General features: G+C 35.3%; 1 protein-coding gene across 2 annotated transcripts in view; it reads right to left on the bottom strand.

Annotated features, from left to right (window-relative positions):
• Positions 1-49: 49 nt before the first annotated feature.
• Positions 50-19969, bottom strand: part of lingo2 (leucine rich repeat and Ig domain containing 2) — a 172241-nt gene continuing 152321 nt past the window's right edge. For both annotated transcript variants that reach the window (XM_017417394.3, XM_017417390.3), the window contains one exon: positions 50-3117. In XM_017417394.3, the coding sequence (XP_017272883.1) occupies positions 1264-3105 (1842 nt within the window). In that variant the 5' untranslated portion in view covers positions 3106-3117 and the 3' untranslated portion in view covers positions 50-1263. The remainder of the gene's footprint in view (positions 3118-19969) is intronic.

The following is a 19969-nucleotide window of genomic DNA, read 5'->3' on the forward strand; positions in this document are numbered from 1 at the left end:
TAATATTTAATGAATTCAAATCTATACATGACATAATTTCCTTTTTCTGAAGGAATGATAAAACTGTATGTGTTAAAAATAAAACCACACAAAATAATAGTTTAAAGGAGTGTGAAGAGAAGAAAATTTTGCAGTGTTTTAGCCATTTAGTCAGACTCTTTGATACAAATACATCTTCATTTATTTCACATACATTTTTTTAAACTTTTACTTTTTGTAGTTTTCACAATCTAAATGATTCAACAACAAAATGAAGAACTACCACAACAAAGTCCAAATTTCCTACAGGGAAAAATGTTGCAAATGTCACTTTTGTAAAATTGACACATGTAGTTTGCCAGCCAGCAAAGGTACAGTTAAAGTAATAAAAAGACAAAAATAGGACAGAAATGTGGTTTGTGTAGATACTTCAACCAATACTAGGCCATCTTCATGATGATTCAAGTGTAATGTTAAATCCTGAACAGTGTTGAGGAATTGATTTTTGCAAAATCAATAATATTTTTTATAAATATTTTCCTATATCTATATTAGTAAATAATATATGATTAATAATATTTAGTTGACAATTAGGAACAGGGACAGAAAATCAACTATAAAAGCCCTTCCTAAATCAATGAAAACTTCAAGTCTGAATATTGTTCTTGCAGAACATGTGGGGTTACAATTTTGGCTAATGCATCCCATGAATATTGCTATGAATAGTTGTCTTGAATGAATATGCACTAACATGTACATAATGAAGCATTAGGTAAACATAGTACTGAAAGAAAGAAACCATGGTCTGTTTCATTGATTTGTTCAGTGAATAGGCATGGCGCAGAACTAAACAAAGTAGGTTAATAGCTTAGATACAAATTTGTACTGTACATTGTTTAGCTGAATCTGTAGTCAACTCAAAACCAAGGGCTTCTTTTAGGGCATACAAATTTCAAAGAGATATTACATGACACTGTTTTTCTTCAGGTCTCCATGATGACAAATATTTCCATTCCTCATCCAAGAAGTTGCGAACTGGCATTTATGTAACAGTTGTATTCTGTTTGTTGTATTTAAAAGACTGTATCCAAGCAGTATGTCAAAATCCAGTAACTTAGGGTACTTCCCATTTAGTTCAGATACCCTGAAGATTTTCAGGACCAATCCTTTCATCTTCTTTTCAAAAAATACATTATACTTTGTGCATTTTCACAATCCCCATCTTGATCTTGCTCTCTTTTGAATGTGTCTCTTTTTCACAATATGTATATATCTATATAAAACTCACATCATCTTCATGTTAAAACGACGAGGACCAACTTGTCCCTCTGCTGAATCAACATTGGTGCCATTGGACTTTGACCGGGGTACATACTCAACGTCAATGTTGTTTTTATGTTTTCCTTTCCCTCTGCTCCAAACAAAAAGGAGCAGGAAGCAAAACAAGACCACTCCCAAGAATGTGAAACAACCCATAGCTGTTGACACCAAAATAGTCTTAAGATCCAAACCTAGGGTCACGCCGGCTGTTCCATTGGCAGTGGTATTGCTGGGATCTGTGTACTGCTGGGTCCTGTTAGCATACAGTGATCCAAGACTTTTCACTGCCAATGAAGCCATCAGGGTGTCATTTCCAGCTGTGTTAGAGGCAAGGCAAAGGTACACTCCACTGTCTTGCATCTCCGCTGACTTAATCTCTAGTGTGCCATTGTTGTGCACCATCAGTCGTCCATGGCTCCTACTTGTCAGCAGTCGTCGACGTGGGGACAACCACGACACACTTGGCCTCGGAGTTCCTTCAGCACTGCAGCGCAACATTGCCGGCTGGCCTTCATCCACAGTATATGTGTGTGTCTTGTTCTCACGAATTTTTGGCTTTGTGCATGTCACATAATAAGACAGCAGAGTCTCCTTAAACTCCTTAAAAGGTCGTCCGCGTATCCCCTCAGGCGTGCTGCATTCTGGCTGTGAGTCTCCGAAGAAAATGGAGTGCTTTTTCTGTAGAATCCACATGAGACGACAGTCACATACTAGCGGGTTGTTGTCAATCAGTAGAACTTCCAGAGCCTCAGGAGACTGAAACACACCCTTTTCCAATGTATCCAGTCGGTTGTGAGAGACATTGAGGACTTTGAGACCCCGCAGGCCTTGAAAGGCATACGGTTCTATCGACGTTAGTTGAGCTCCAACTAGGTGCAACTCTCTCAGCCGAACAAGCTCCATGAGCATGCCCCCTTCAATGTGCCTGATGCGGTTGTAGGACAAGTTGAGGTGCGTCAGGTAGGGCAGATGTTTAAGAGCTTGGTAAGGGAAAGTGGACAGGTTAGTGTTGGTTATAAACAGTGTTGTAAGGTTTAGTCCATGAAGGGTATTAGCTGGCACATGGTCCAGTGAAGGCCAGTTATCAATTTCTAAATGTCGCAGCCGGAAAAGCTTTTTGAATGAGTATGGATGCAAAGTGCTAATGCTGAGGTAACGCAGATGGAGGCTGACCAGGTTATGCAAGTGGGAAAGGGCCTCAGTGGGTACAACTGTAAGGTTGCATCTTTCCAAAGTTAGTGTCTCCAAGCTTAAAAGTCCACTAAATGCACGGTGAGAAATATAAACCAGATCATTGTCACCAACTTCCAAAGACTTCAGATTATGCAAGTCTTGGAACATATAATCCAGAAGGATGACAATCTTATTGTCACTTATATCTAGCTGGGTAAGATTTGTTAGGGCTGTGAAGACACCCAGAGGGATGAGCTTTATACGATTACTTTTAAGACTGAGTGAGTGCATGTTAAACAGGGCATTAAAAGCTCCAGGCTCAACATAGCTAATAAGATTTCCACTGAGGTCAAGTTCCTCAAGCCCAGGAAAGGCAGCAAAGTCATCAGGGTTGATCATTGTCATCTTGTTTTTACTCAAGTCCAGAATCCTGGTCTCGGTTGGAATGCCATCTGGGATGCTGGGCATGCGCTTGCGGTGACAGACAACTGCCTTGGTCTGTGCTGAACACTCACAGCGTGAAGGACATCCCAAGGTAGATCCCACAAAGACAGCCACAAGTGCCAGTCCCAGGAATGGCTGCCAGCATGAGACGACTGTGTGCAGCATGACTTTGCTCATACAGTCCACCATTCTGTCACGGTTCTGCAAAAAAAGAAAGAAGAAAAATAGAACTTAGTGACTTATGGTGGACCTTGTGGTATTTGTGTTCCTATAAAATAATTTAATAAATTATGACAACTCAGATTGTGCCTCTGGGAAAATGGTTGATGGTTGTTACACTAATATTTGACAAAATATCAATGAGAGCTTGTGGCAAACAAATATCACAACTTTGATGAAAAAATAAATTAAAATAATAATAACTTGTTTCTGTTAAAGTTCATTTTGTTTTCCAGGTTTGACAAAAAATACTGTTAGCTTTTTGGAACAAAGGAACATCATTGTAAAACTATTAACAGCAGACAGAAAAATGAGATAAGTGTTTCGATGATGAAAAATGAAAAAAACAAAATCTCAAAATACTTATTTTAAAGGATTTAAAACCAAATTTCAATAAATAAATCAAATTGGTCTCAAAACAGCATGAAAGTACAACATTTGTGACCTTCATTACAATACATTTTTTTTACATAAATTTACTTTAACTCATTATTTTGGAAATCTTCAATGACATTTGGAAAGAATAATATTGCAGAAATCCAACATGTAAAATGCGACTACATAATGACAGTGTTTCTGTAATCTGGCCCATGACCCACATTAGCATGGGATTGGATTCTTTGAGGAGGATAACAACTAATAGTATTTAAGTCAGCATGTAAGTGAACCGTTTTCTGCACAATGCAAAACATCTGAACCATGTGCACTCAAAAGGCTCAACAATAATTTCAACAAGTTATGTTTTGATTATAAATACTAAAGTCACAAATACTAAGTCATGATGCATTTTACCACATTTTAGCACACTTACTTCCCAGTCATAAAGTACTTTCTATGTGAATCACTGAAAATAAACTTAAGAAGCAGTTATAACAATAATAATAATTATAATGCATTGTATTTGTATAGCACTTTTTTAAGTACTCAAAGATGCTTTACAGGAGTACAAAAATATAAAATCATCATTATATCTGAGGTCACCATTCTTTGCTTTCTATATTTAGTTCAGCTAACAAAAACAGTATTCAACATAAAATACTTGTTCCTGGCTTACAAATGGCCTATAGCTTGTTCCACTGTCAGCTGAAGAATCACACACAAACAATTTAAACATATTTTTCTCTATCTTCTCCATCTATCAGAATAATACAGATTTACTGTATCTAGCTCTGACCTTTTGATTTGGAGTCTAGATAAGCAAACTAAAAAAGTTTGATCATAAAACAAACATATGTAAAATTGTTCCTGCATAGGCTAGATCACAGTCACTTCCCAAAGCAATTGACTGATACTTTCTGTGTTAGTGTCACATTTCAATGTTTATACACTTTTGTTTTTACTGGTTTAATTTTGTTTCTACTTTTCAATAGTTTTTAACCTTATTTTAACTCTATATATTTTTTACAAGAATCAGAGCGATGTCATGAGTCAGTTAAGTTTTGAACTCCAGCAGCCGCCATGGTTTCTTAAAATCAAATATTTAGAAAACTATGGTCGAATAAAATCTTCAGTGAGGAGTCAACATGTTTTTTAATCCATAGTACCATATATATTTTTTCCTTTTGGTAATACTCCTAATTGCCACACAAACATATGTATTTTAAACTTGCCATTAACCAAGGTCACAGGAGGGGGTGAACATCTCTGATTTAAAAAAAAAAGCCATGTCAGACATCTATTATTTCTTCAAATATAACTCATTCATCCATCAATGCGAACATTTTTTCTAAGTGTTTCCACAAAAAGCCCTCATAGAAAGGAAACAGATAAAGCCAGTTTGTGAAGTGCTTTCAAGAAAATATGCTGATTACAAACCAAGAAATATATATATTTTTTCATTCAGGGCTTTCTACAGGCAATACCATGAGACAATAACACAAATAAGCTAAGGTTAGAAAACAATCAGTTAAGACAGCTTTTTCAATGCAACCATCACATCAATGGATGCCATCGTCTTTATTGTCTTGGTGATAATTCAAAAACCAAAACACATTACAGTGACACTTTTGTGTGTTTCTTGACTGTCTTTAGATAATTATTTACATGGTTAGGATTAAGAATTTGTAATGAACTGCTGACCTGACCAGAGTGTACCCCAACTCTCAGCTATTGACCTGCAGGGAAAGCACCACCCCCACATTATTTAAGCAGGTACAGAAAATGAGTGAGTGAGTGGATGAGTCAGGCTAGGAATTAAAACTGCTTAGTTGCTGTTGGAAAATGTCTATTTAAGTGCAAAAAATGTAGTTTTTTAACTCATTTATGGTGCCATTGTTACAATTCATTTCTAACAGAACGTATTACTCTTCATTTCTAATTATTATTGGTTGTTATGTCTTGCAATAGGAACCCATGGCATTGTGTTGGAAAGAAAAGTTTTATGCAATATAAATAAACGTCTTTTTCAAACATACATTTTTAAATACTTTGTATTTTATCTTGGTGATAATTTCAGGCAATAAATATTAACTGGACCTTCACAGCCACACTGAAAATAATCATTAATTCATTCTGAAAGTCCAAGAGTTCATTTATTCAGTTACTATGGGCATGAGGCGATTTCCAAATGAAGGCCTGACATTTATATTTATTCCATCATTGATTTTTCTTTGTGGTAAAATAAAATATCCCCGGTTCAGTTGTTAAGTCTGTCATGCTTTTTGCTTCATTACCACAAGTACAGACAACAGAAGTTATAACAAGTACAACAATATTAAATCCAGCATGTACAGACTATAGGTCAGGTTCTGATCAGAACCTCTTTTGGTCCTGCAGACAGAAATTCTGCAGTTGATTTAGTTTTAATTGGAGCCAACTGAGTCAAGCAGTGATGGGTCAAATTGTTTATCAGTGTCTCTCTCCCTGTCATGACAAGTGGACTCCCACTGGCCATGTTTGATTTCAAATTATTTGCCAACTAATTATCCCCACAATTCCAAGTTGGAGTAAATATAATCATGCAAAATGATAACTTGAATGACTCATTGACAGATCTTGGCAATGTTGGTCTAAAAAAGAGCATTGAGACGAGGATAGTGTTATGAGGTTTTATGTAATGTGCCATCATATTTTGGCGTCTAGGGATATGACAGCTGTTCACTTTTTAATTCATCAAACAACATGCATATAAAAGTTGACCTAATATGTTATTTGCTCACCTTCTCTGTTAGTGTTTGACATTGTGGATAATGCATTCTGTTTACCCTGTTGTCTTAAGTCATAATCCTAACAAACTGTTGGTTGTAAACATTTTGTGATGACATTTATCTGTGTTTACACACCCTGAAAGCTTGCAAGGCACTTATTTCACCCAAGTAGTTTGCGGATTTAGATAACAACCTGGCCTTAGTGCAATCAACCAATAAAAAAAACACTTGTGAAACTGACCTGACTCAATCTCCTTTGGAAAGGTTTTCTTTCTGTGTTTGATGTGGCCCCCAGGCACTGGTCATTTCACATAATGTAATTCCTTCTCACATTGAAGAGCTTATGTGTTTGTGGTGGATAGAGGGAGACCGTTGCTTTCTTTACCCAGCAATAACAAACACGCCTTAAAAATGACAATTAAAACATCTTATTTTAATAATTTGACTTGGATAGCAGGTCTAGATGGAGAACTGCATTAGAGGTCAGGGTAAGAATAAAAAAATAAAAAATTCTGAAAACTGACGCAAAAGCTGCAGAGGAATGGGACTGTATGAGGAAAAGGGTAATGATTAAAGCAACATTATGTGTAATCATGCAGGGTGTGAATGTACTACATATTGAGCACAGCAGTTATGTAACAAGATTTCAACTGCTGAAACACGGCTGTCCTCAAGGAAGCAGCTCTGTTATTTTTTTTAAATATTTAGTATGTAACATTATACAAACATACAAACATAAATCAAAAATGAAGGTAAAAATAATGAATTAAAACCATTTTTCTCTAATCAAAGAAATAAAGGATAAAATCACACATTTTCTTTGACATGTAGACAGTATGAATTTTTTTTATTTATTTGGAACCAACTAAAAACTGTGGTAGGTGCTCTACTATTAAAGTGAATCTAATTTTATACACTTTGGTTTAGTTTGTTCTGATGAATTTTAATTTAGTACAGTTTAATTTAAAATATGTAATAATATTAATTGAGCACAGAGAGATTTACTCCAAAATGCAATTTTGTAAAAATTTATCAAACCAGTGACTAATTGGACTAAATATTCTGACCCAGTCCACCCTCTGTCCTGTTCAAGCACAACAAAAGGCTATCATCAATAAATGATCCATCCCATCTTTCTAAAAACACAGAAGCATTGTTTTTTTTTCTCAGATAATTACCAAATAATCAAATACTCCCATTAATATGTTCTTGTAATCCTTTGTTAATCCACTCAAATATAACAACAGGGACATTCAGTAAACTACAGCAGCAGAAACTATTGAGTACTTAGTGACTGTATTAGACATTTGTTTCTTTCTTCAGAATGCAATAATGTTGGTAACTGTAAGAAATTCTCCACATTTGAGCAAATTTCATTCTAAGATGTTTCCTTTATTAAACCATTTTATTTCTTTAAATAAGTAAACAGGGCAGAAGTATGTTATCTATATGAGCTGAAATTTTATAATAAAACCCAAGTTAGAGACTAAAAAAAAGCAATAAACAAAATGAAACACAATAAAAAACACATTTATCTATTACAGGTTGGATTTAGACAAATACAACTTGGTTAAAATAAATTAGAATATTTTACAGTTACCATGAATGATGCCACTCAAAGCCTCACATGCAGCTGTTCTAGAGGTTATAGATATTTTAATCATTATTAAGAAGAAAAGAAAACATGGGGTCATTTGGACAGGGGTCTCTCCTAAACAACATAATATAAGAGTTACTGCAATGAAAAGTTATTAAATTATCATTTTGTTTTATTAGAGCAAGGAGTTTGTAATAATGCTACCTCGAAGTAAGGATGTTATTAGCATGCAGTTCGGTTTGCAGTCTGTACGTGCAATTAGCCCACCTTTTTAAAAGGCCATCTGCAAATAATCAAATGAGATCCTAATGAGTGGGACGAGACAGCAATGCTCTTTGCCTTATCCATTATTGAGAAGATCCATGTAAAGGGCAGCACAGCTTTAAGGTGAACTTGCCAGCTTGCAAAATGACAGTGTACTTCTTTAATGAAGCATTCTTTGTTGAGTTTCTCGTGCAACAGAATGCCTTTACAGGATGTGACCTGGATACAATTAATCAACTCTGCCACCTTCAGTTTTGCAAACACATATAATTAAAGGCAAAAAATAGGAGTATTTCTTAGAGCTTGCAGACGAAAATAAAGAAATGCAACTGAGCAATGTCATTTCTGTGGATTTATAATGCCTGCAGATGGCAGGAGAAATTGTAAAAAAATTCCTGCCATAAACAGTCTTCTCTTTGGCAGAGTGTATAATCCATGAACACACTAACATTGAACAGCAACATGATCGTGGTCACATGGTTTTGGGACCTAGAGCCCTTAAAAGAGAAGATCAACAGCCTCAAGGCAATAATAGCCTTCCATGCACAAATTACCCTTCTGCTTGGCTTACAGAGCGATGTTAAAGCTCAGATAATCTGTGTTAATTAGAGATAAACTTGGTTGATTGAGTCAGTTGCTCTTTTTTGAGTCTGATAACGCTTGGTTTGGGAGTGAGTCAAAACTGCAGCATCAGACAAAGAATCAGATCTTAATCTATCCCACAAGGAAAGCCTTTCAGAGATGAGAATTAATCACATGTTTAGTAGCCATTAGATTAATGAGCTTTGAAGACAATCACAAGCTTGTAAAAAAAAGTTAGAAAACTTGGTAATTAAATGTAGGATGATGAAAATAAAGAAGAAAAATTTGACAATATGAGATGGCACAAAAATGTTGGGAGGCAGAGGTATTTGACTATTTTTGGGTCAAGTGAAAAAGAAAAAAATAAGTTTATTATTGAGCAATGTCTTATTGGGGCTCTTATTGTCATGTGTTTTATAAAATAGAAATAACCTCTACTACAAAAAATACTAACAAACTGATACAGCATAAAATGAATGCACCTTTAAATTGACAGTGGGGTATACTGTATATATATATATATATATATATATATATGTGTGTGTGTGTGCAACGAACAGCTAGAAATAATAGTTATATTTCAATAGTTTTCTTTCCACATTTATTATTGAGTTATTGAGACATGCAGGGATTTTCTTTTTTCCACCTGCTGCCACCCACAGAGGAATTAGCCCACAACAGCAATTCTGACACTGTGACGAATGCTGTTTCTTCCCCATAGGTACAATCAACACTGTATGCTAACCAAAAGATTTGAACCAACAGTACCGCAGGTGTGGGAAATCTGTTCTTTTAAATATAACAAACTGTTGCAAGACAAAAGACAAAAAATCACAAGGGTCAAGCAGAAAATGAAAAGGAACTTTTGGGTCCCCCTGATCTTATTTTTCTTAAATGACTTTGTAATAAAGCTACATACCCAGCATAAACCTAAACAAATTTTTGACACTCAACTCTTGTATTTTTACTGATCTAGACTGCATTTTTATTCAGCCTGGATTCTAAAGAGCATGTTTAAAAGAATGAGCACAACCTTGAGTGATTTTCTTTCACTGGTTTTAAATCTGAAAAGCCTTGGGATAAGTAGTGTGAATTGATTAAAATGCATATGGAGTCACCATTAATACATTGTGTGGGCTCCTGAGAGCCCTCATGTATTTGGTACTTGGTCCCCCAACTCTCACCCAAGCCTCAATGTCTGGACAGCCTACATCAGCTCTAATTCAGGGAGTGTTTCATCTGTACAGTGACTCAACCACCGGGAGAGTTAAAAGTGGTTGGCAAACCCCTTTACACCACCACCCACACACCTCATCTTGGCCAATACCTACATCTAAACGTTCTAATAAAAACTAAATATATCGAGGAGCCTGTGCAGCTTGAGACCAAAGACTGAAAATGGGGCATCAAAAAAGCAATGCAGCCATATCAACTAACAGCTGTAATAGAAAGAGACAAGTGAAATAACTTTGCAAATGCCTGTAGCAGAAACCTAACTAAACAGCAAAGTGAATAACTACAGCAAATTGAATGCATCATGGTTCCAACATGCATTACTGTTAAAACCAAACACAGAACTGAGAAAATGTTTTTCATTACTACAATAAGACGATGCAAAAATACCATATCAATATAATTCCATTATGAATTTAGATTATAATAGCTTAAAACCTTAAGGAGTTGTTTTTAGAATTTTACCAATTGCTGTTGTTGTCATTTGTGGCACTTTTTTCAGCTTTTGCTATTCAAAAGTTTATTTTATTCAAAATGACTTTCCCACACATGCCTTAAGCTATAAGGCTTTAACCAATGAAGAGGTCTGACCTCTGACCTTGCAGCTCATTGCTGATAAGTTTCATTTTATTGACAGCTATCAGCACCTTCTGGAAAAGAAAGAAAGAAAGAAAAAAAAAAAAACAATACAGCCCGTTGGTGTTTTATTTTTTACAGTTGGAGGTTTATCGTACTGTGATGTGAATAAGAAACACAAGTTGTATAAAATATTGGACTTTAGATGTTTGTTTGTTTTTTTAAAACAAAAACTGTGAAAGAAGCACTTCTGAACTTGAATCGATTTAAACTTAGCTTTTTCTTATATCTAATTTGCATTTTAAAATTCCTAAACCTAAAGAGAGTTTTTAGAATATCATGAATCTTATATTTACCAACCCCTGCATATTATTATTGCATTTAAATCAAATATGTGTACAGATCAAAGGTTTTTGAGTGAAACAAATGTGATCTATGTTACTAATACAACAGTGTCCACGAGGTGAATGAATAAATTACTGCCTATTTAGATGTAAAAAACACTTTCAGTACTAATTCAATGACAAGCTAACCTTTAGTGTTTACCAAAAGCAACTAATATATATCTAAAAACATAGATTTAAGTTAGGAAACTGCTGATGTAATGAAAAAATTTCCAAATGAAGAATCCTCAGGATGATCCCTACCAGGAGTAATTTCCCTAACAGGGCTAATCTGACTGCAGTTACATCTGGACAGCTGAACTCTCTAAGGGCAAATCAAGGCTGCCATTTGGGAGAGTCAATCAGTTTAGAGTTTGCTATTATCATCCATCCAGTGTGATTCTTCTGAAGGACTATGTTCCATGCAAGGATCACCAAGCCTTATTGGATATTGATTAGGTTGCATGATTCAGAGGTTGTAAAACAATAGCTTTAAAATAAAACAAAAGATACAGCGGTGGTAACAAATGTCCCCAAATGATGGTCCTACTGGTCCTTGACTGGAATGTTTTTGTCAATATTGCATTTTATTGACCGTCATGCTGCTTCCTTTTACTTCAGACACAGTGGGAGAGGTTTCCTCATGATTAAAAAAACACCAAATGTGTTTGTTATCCTTCCCCATTTTGTAATCGCTCTCTATTTCTCTCTCTCTGTCTGTTTCTCTCTTTTTCTTTGCTAAAACAGCGAAGAGCTGAACTTTCTTTAGCAACAAATAAAACCATATTCTGAAAACTGGTCAATCAGTATTTCAAAAACATTTACTTTTTGATGAATGGATACAACATTGTGAGTTTATTTAGCATTTTAAAGATCAGAACTGATGAAAAATGATCATACAATAATTCATACAGAACAATAAGAAAGAATCCTACATTAGTTCATGTTAAACCTCTACACTTTTGCATGACACCATTTGTTTAGTTTGTCGCTGCTTTCTCAATCAAACAATCTTTTTGTCACTAAGCGAATGCATGTAAACTGAGCACAGACAGCGTAAATGTCAGTGTCCTGGCACTGCTGAACGTATCAGTCTGCCAGGAACTGAGTAAAGTTTTGCACTGACCAGACGTGCTGATCAGGTGGGCTGATTAATTCGCAGCCTCAGTGATATACTGTACAGGGACAATATAATCACGTCGTAACACAAACGTTAGGTTTCGGAAACAGCAACAAACTAAACAAATGGTGTTATACAAATGTGGATAAGTTTATATTAGTCCATTTAGTGTTATTTCACGCTGGTATGTGATTTTTGATAAAGAATTAAAGTTTGATTAAGTTACATAAGCCTGAAAACTGATAAACAATGGGTCCTTGTTCGGTTAGCCTGGATGAAGACTTTTGCCTTTTTCTCCATACTCTGTGCTCTATAGCTGATGTTACTGCTGATAAGGTACCAACTATCGATAATTATTTGACAGAACATCACTTCAGAAATAACTAAACTGCGCCTTCAACAGGCAATGCTTATTTTTCAAATATTGTTCCTAACAGAGCTATGCTTTTCCCTTGATTTATATTCACACGCCAGAGGAAGTGACATACATTAGTATGTATGTCACACATTCAGCAGCCTGTTCTCTCTGCATACTCTTGTGACTGACATATTGATGTTGTAAGTTTATGTTCTGCCTTCAAGAAAAAAAAGTCAAACTCTGCAACAAATATATTCCTCATCTATATTTAGTTGTATGATTAATTATCTTACCATGATATTTTCCCTTCCTATACTTTTGAATAACTCATGAGGAAAGTCCCAGGTGGTCTTACAAACTTCTCATTTGGAACAATGTTGGGAAGAAGAAGTGGGAGTAAAATCAAAAGAAGAAGAAGAAGAAAAAAAAAAACAAGATCATTAAATTTGAATACAAATTTGTTAGGGCTTCTTGTCAAAGGCAATAGCCACAGGCTGCTTTCAGTCAAACATGTCTGAGTAGGTTTGTGTTTGCATTGCCAGTGGCTGCTCAGGTAATGTCACAGCTTAAACAGTGTTGACTTGTGCAAAACAGTGCAAAACAATGTAGCAGGAATTTAATCAAAATAAACAAGTTCAAGTTTAATTAAATTGCTTTCACAGTTGCAAAATGCCTCAAGAACAAACATTAAAATAAGATTGGCCAACAATAAAAAAATGGGAAAAAAAACTGTCAAGTTAAAGAACTTTAAAAAACTCCCACATTGTCAAAAAAACAAAATCTGCACTAAATCATTTTTGTTTCAACCTTCTTTTCCATACAAATGGCTCTCCTGAGGTGTCTGTCATTACTGTGGCAAAATGAAGCATGCCCTGCTCTGTTGGCTCCCTTGGACGTGGTGTGAATGAGGCAGATTAGTCTTTCTACCAATCAATAAAACACAGTCACTTCCTCTAAAATCTTGTGATTGGAGTGGCTAAAACATGTTCTGCAACTGCTAAATAAAGAAATCTATTTTCATCTATTTTTGTTATGAGCTCAAAAAATGGTCATAAAACTAGGTTGGATTAAAAAGGGGCCTGCAGTGAAACAAATGTTCCTCACATTTTTAGCACATCTGCTCTTTTTAGAGAAGTACCAAGACAAAGAAAACTTTAAAGGATGCACATTTTTTGTAATATAAAACAAGGTCCTTGCACTAGTTAATGTTATAGTTAATGTTAGAGTTAGTATAAAGCTGGCTTTTATTTTAATAACATAGAAAACAGTTATCAAAAATGACCTCCATTTTTTCTCCCTTCTTTCTGTTGTTCTCTTTAATCTGTTTCACGTCTCCTTGAAGTTGCTTTCTCTGTCAAGGTGCAAAAGTAAGAAAGTATTTAGATCCACCCAGGGACTCTCTAGCTCTCTACACAGCAGCAGTTTAGCTAACAATAGCCCTGAGTGATTAGTTTAAGCATTAGGAGAGGGGTGGTGTGGAAAGCTAATAATTTAACTCTAGGTCTGTCAAGGCAATGCATTCAAGGTAAATGCAGTGAATCAAAACCTCAATCTTTTAGGCCATAGAGTGTTTGCTTTCATTGAAAATATTACAACTGAATGGTTCAAAGACTAGTTTTTTATAAGCTTAATTAATACTTGGATAATTTTTAATATTTTTTCATCTCTCTCTATATGCTGCTGTATATTTTTACTTAGAGGGACAAACCTCTTGACAAAGGAAGAAGTCTGGAGAATAATGCTTTCATTTTGTTTCCTAATCCTTCTATTCATATTTGTTTAAAAAATCATTATCAAAAGATTTGTTTGTGTATATATTTTTATTGAAGGCAAAATCTGTTTCAATATGTATTAGGGCACTTAATTTAAGACAGGCTTTAAGTGAAGCACGTTTCATTAAAAAAAACAAAAAAAAAAACACACACACATACATAAAATATGTATGTGAAAATCAAAATGAAGTTACCTGCTTCTATCAAAATTTCTTATACACCGAATGAGTGAAAGCAAATGGTAAGCTGCCAAGTCCTGCTACAATATGTTTAAATCCAGCAAAACCTGGCAGGACTTAAGTACTTTATAAGAGCTCAGTCAATCAAATCCGAAATGGCATCAAACGTCAAAAACACTGTAAACACGGCTTTATTAATTTTTCTAGTGATGAGACATGCCATTTTTCAGTTTTGCTTTAAAAAGCACACAGTGAGTAGAAGTCTTTTTACCAATCAGCTAAAAGGGTCAAAAGACAGAGGACAAAACTCCTTGACTGTTCAGCACTTTGAGCACTCAGTCAGCAAGAAAGGAAACCTGATAAGCATCATCTGCTTTGGATGGAGCATATTTGTAGATGAGAAAACAAGAGCTGGACAGACAGATCCGATAAAATTAGATAACTACAGATGTTTGACACAGCGGGGTTTATTTCATTGGCAAGACAATGCTCTGAAGAAATGAAAAGACTCAGACCACTTGCTGTTTTGTTGTTAGGAATAAAAATGGGAAAAAAGTGGATAGCACAGAAGCCCCAAATTTTTGTTAGTATTTTATTTATAATAACAAAATATAATAAATAAATAAACTTTTCTTCAATAGAAGAGGGATTGATAACAATTGTAGTCTAGATTTCTGGAGGAAATAGGTTGGGAAACACTCGTGTAAATAACTCTTTTCCTACGGTAGATGCTTTGAGGATTCCAACTCCTCACATCCGCCTCCACGCAGTAAAAGTTTGTTGCCACCTGGAGACCTTGGGCGGGTTTCATCAAGGGTCTGTTTGCTGAAGATAAGCTGAAGCCAGCTCCACTGCAGACATAGGCTTTTGCAAAGAAATCATTAACAAGGCCATTTCTCATGGCACTTCAGTGATTTCGCCCATCATTTTCAGTATCCCGAACATTGACGGTGCCTGCGTAACTTAATGACTTTCTTGACTTTTCACAGGTAAGGAAGTGAGAAGTGCAGCTATAATCTTTTAAGAAGGCTGAAAGGTAAAGCTGAAAGGAGGAACTGGCTAAGAAAGCTTTATTATGAAAACAGATTTAAATAATCTTTGAATTTATCAGTTACTCCATGGACCACTTAAAAAAAAAGAAAAAACTTTTAGAAGTACTTGCACATGAATAAAGTATTAATAGGACACATTTTCTAATTTCCAAATGACAAGCATTTTATATTAGAATTTTTTAATTAACTTTAATTAGTTTTGGTTCAGTGTCAAGCACTTTGATGGATGCCATGTTCCAGGTAAACTGTTACAGTCGAGGGACACAGATCCTTAGTGCTGAGCTTATCTTTTGTGACAGCTGTTTTATAAAGAAACACTAGCTTTTAGCCTGTATTTGGCCAAGCTGTGCTACACCTTACAGTCCATCTGTTAGTGTGTGCTGATAATCTCTGTGTTCACTGCACATAATCTTAAATTACTTTTCCACTGTTTACCTACTCACCAGATTCTGTGCTGTAATATGTAGACAACGTTTTGCTGCAAATCAGGAATCAAATTCATTGACCACTGTTGTCATTATGCATAAACTTTGACTGATAAACAAAAGTACACAAAAACGGAATAAATCTCAAGCCTTGTCCACATATGAAGCTTTTTGTGAAAATGTAAAAGTTTTTTATTGTTTCAGCCATGTGTCAACACAGAAACTGTGTTTTAAGAGTCAAAAATGGGATCAGAATGAAAAAATATTGAAATGCTGCCCTTGCGTTTTCGTGTGGACAGCCTAAACACAATCATTTGAAAACTAGGATGTCATGGACCTACCTCTAACCTAATCTATGACCCTAAGCATGACAAACGTATTGACAGTTGCAACAAGAATGCCAGATTACATGCTTTTGTGCTGCAGATGCTGGTTTCTTATTCACAGCAAACCTTTATATACTACATTATTTCAATGAACAGATAAGGCTGCTGCTGAAAAAAGATGACTCTATTCAATAAAATGTTTCCCAAAACTAAATGACTTTAAGCGTATTGTTTTTTTTCTTCATTAGGTGACAAACAAAGTTAACTTGCAATCCTAGTAATATCTAACACAGATTATAGTGGCAACATCAAAAAATGACAGAATATCGACATACATAAATGAAGCTACAAAGGGGAAGCTGCAGCTGAAAAGAAACAAAAGTCACAAAATAATTATTTGCTACAGTAAACAAAAATGTTTTGCTTGAAGTCTACAGAATTTGCTGGGAGATCAAGGCAAATTCTAGAGATTTTTTTTTTAACCACTGCAAAACAAGATCTGTAAACTTTGCTTTTATTGGGTATTTTCAAGCTGTAATATGACATTAATATCAGAACCAATATACATCTGAATGCTATAGGCAAGAAAAAGGTCATGTTGATAATTAAGTGCTCTCCTTTTTTTCATTATAATTATCTGATGCTAAGAGTTTTAGTAGCTGAATAGTAGATATATTTTTTAGGAAGAAAGAAATGACATTTGATTTACTAAATGGCCTGTTTTTATTCTTTTAGTGTGGGTTACCACCAATACAAAAACAATACTTCAGTGCCATACTTGTTCCAGCATGCCCCTTTGGGGTACTTTGAAGGACATTGTGTCCTTATGATGGAAAAGTTTGGAAAAAAAAAAGTTAACTGGTTCCAATGTGCGTCAGGGGTGGGGAGTGGATAATGACATCGAGCTAGAGGCTACCGCAGTGGCCTAATTCTTTGTCCAGATGGTCTGGACAGGTACGACTTCCAACAATTAATTACATGATGTGCTCTGCATAGTCAGCACCCCTCACAAAGTGTGAGCAATCAAAACCACTTCCTAGGAAATAGAATATATGGGTCACTGCATTTTCCAAACAATATTAGATTCAACACCCACCCTAATTTCTTCCGTCAGATTTGATTTGTGTCTACAACTCACCTCCATGGAGGATTTTTTTTTAATTTTTTTAAATATTGTTCTCTACAAATCTGTATCTGCATTTTATCTCAACCTTCCATATGTTTTTGTAATGACATCGAAGTGCACAAAAAAGTAAATGCTATTAAATTTACAGAAGATATATATAACTTGTACCAGAATGTCATATGAACATATTAAGGGCATGTCTAGATTATTTTTAATTACTGGCATTCTATTTACCAATTGTTGATTTAATAACAGATGAAAGTCATCTGTGTTATTTCAAACATAAATCTGTTTTTAGTTGTTGTCATGCTTTAAGTTAGGGAATTTAACTTACACTTTGCAGAGGGATGCAGAAAGCAGCAGAGATGATGGGGAGGAGGTTTTATGAAATTATCTGTAGTTGAAGAGAAATAACTGAGAACAGCAAAAACACTGTAAAAGTATCTGATCACAGGGTTAGCTGTGCACAATAGCAGAACCGTTTGTAGATGTAAAAAACAATAAGACAAAGGGATTTTAATTGGTGAGGTGTACAACTTGGTTTTATTTTGCAGCTCTTGTGTTAAAGTAATTTTTTGGCTGTTTAAAAGCATCAAATGTGTATTTCTGTTGTCTACAGATTAAAAGAAGAAAAAAAAAACATTTGGCCACTTGCAGCAGGACCTATTATATTTCCTAAATAGATCTGCTGTTCAGAAGATGCATTTAATATGTCATCAATCTTTTCAAAATTGCATCAGCTTAGAAATTCGATAGGGGTAGAATTATGAGATGTAGGTTACTGAAGACAAAAGGTGTTGCATGCTAACATTAAGAGACATGGAAACTGTCCATCACAACTAATTCTTGTAAAAAAAAGTTTTAACTCTTTTTTTAGAGCAGCTATATATACCTCCCTCAGTGTCATTATTACAAAAAATCTTTTATTGTCAAATGTTGTTCTGTAAAATCCCACTGTTTTTATTGTGAACTGTATGCGTCTGGGTTTTTAAAAATTCAAAACCCATTAATCATCTGCAGGCTCTGGCATTTTTTTTTCTTTCATTACTGCATATGAAGCAATTATGTGACCAAAATTAGGGATTCCTGTTGTCTAATGCATTGAAGTTTATGCACCCCCGTTGGCCTTCACTTTTTGTGTTTTCGCTGTGATGCTGTGATAATTCACTTTAACCCAAACTACTGTTTTTCTCAGTCATTCGTACAAAAGTGTTGACTCTCAAAGCACCACAGAAAGCGATTAGAGAGTTTCTGTGTAGAAGAGCCGCAAGCAAGGCCTTTTTCTAATGCTGCCTCTAATAAGGGCTCGCCTTACAAACAAGATGAATTATGCTCCTCCTTTTCTTAAGCCTCAGCTCTTCAGTGACACCTCTCAGACTAGCTTTGTATGCTCATTATATCTCGCTGCTGAAGACAATAATGGCTCAGATTTCCACACCATTTTAGCAGGAAGAAGATTAAGCCTCGAGTCCGGCTCAGTCGGAAGCATGATGCATATGATCCCCCTCTTCCTTGAGGTTTTTTTTTTTCTTTTGGCTTGTTATAATTAGCAGTCCATGTATCTCCCTACCTGACTCTCTGCATAAAAGTAATTTATGTTCCTTTTGTCACATTGTTATGTTAGTGGCATTGTAATGGGTATGATTCTGACACATAATAAAATGAGAGAAAATTAAAGGTTACAAGTTAAATATTCTTGATATTCTTGTTATAATTGAGGATTCATGAAAAGATGAATTCATCACTCAGTGTGCCATTCTACCCCGCTGCAGCATCCTATGACTCATTTGCTCCATGTGAACAGATGAGTAATAGGATAATAGGCTGGGTATAGTATACACAAACGTTCTGTTGCAGGACCGATTCGGCTCAGTAAGGCAACAGAGACAGATGCAAGCTGTTCCAATTTTCCACAAAGGGCAGCTGGCATCATGGTTTTTCTCTAAAGTTTGGTTGGAACTGGCAGGGATTTTATGGGATGCAGGCAAAAATAAGCATTTGTTTGATGGCAAACATAAGCCATGAATGGCACGTGTGCTATTTCAGGAAGCAATGCATTACAGATTTTAAAATCATAATTTGTAACATAAATATAACCCAGAAAGCCCAGTACCTGTGTAAGGCTGCAAAACAGCTCTAGCATTTCACTTGATGCAGATCAATTAACCATATAAACCAAACTGGATTACACAGCAAAAAAAATTTCTGGCCTCTTTTTTCCAGTTCTCAACTTTAGTGATCATTTTCAAATAAAAAAAAAAAAAAAAAATCAAAGTTAATGTGTCTTTCCCCAGCCATCCATAGTACAAAAAACAGATGATATTCCACATAAAATGCAAACTAAGCAAGAAAACAGTTTCTAAGAAAGTCAAATTTCCATATTCCTCTTACTAACTTCCCTTTTTCCCAGACAACAACAACAACAGTCCTCTCAAGCAACACAATTGTCTGGATGAACATTCTTGCTACACAAGGGGGAAAAAAAAGTGTCATGTCTCATTTTCTCATAATTTTTAAGCAATGAAGTTGTCTTTACTTTGCAAATAGGACCAAATAACTAAAAGACAGACAAACGCACTCAGTAGATCCGCCTGTTAATGCAATCACAGGAAGCTAGCTAGTTACCTAGTCTTGTTAATTAACCAACAGAGGTTTGGAAAGAGGAAAGGCTGCGATCCCAATTGGTCTACTGGGC

Source organism: Kryptolebias marmoratus, linkage group LG9 (assembly GCF_001649575.2).
Source record: "Kryptolebias marmoratus isolate JLee-2015 linkage group LG9, ASM164957v2, whole genome shotgun sequence".
NCBI classification, from domain to species: Eukaryota; Metazoa; Chordata; class Actinopteri; order Cyprinodontiformes; family Rivulidae; genus Kryptolebias; species Kryptolebias marmoratus.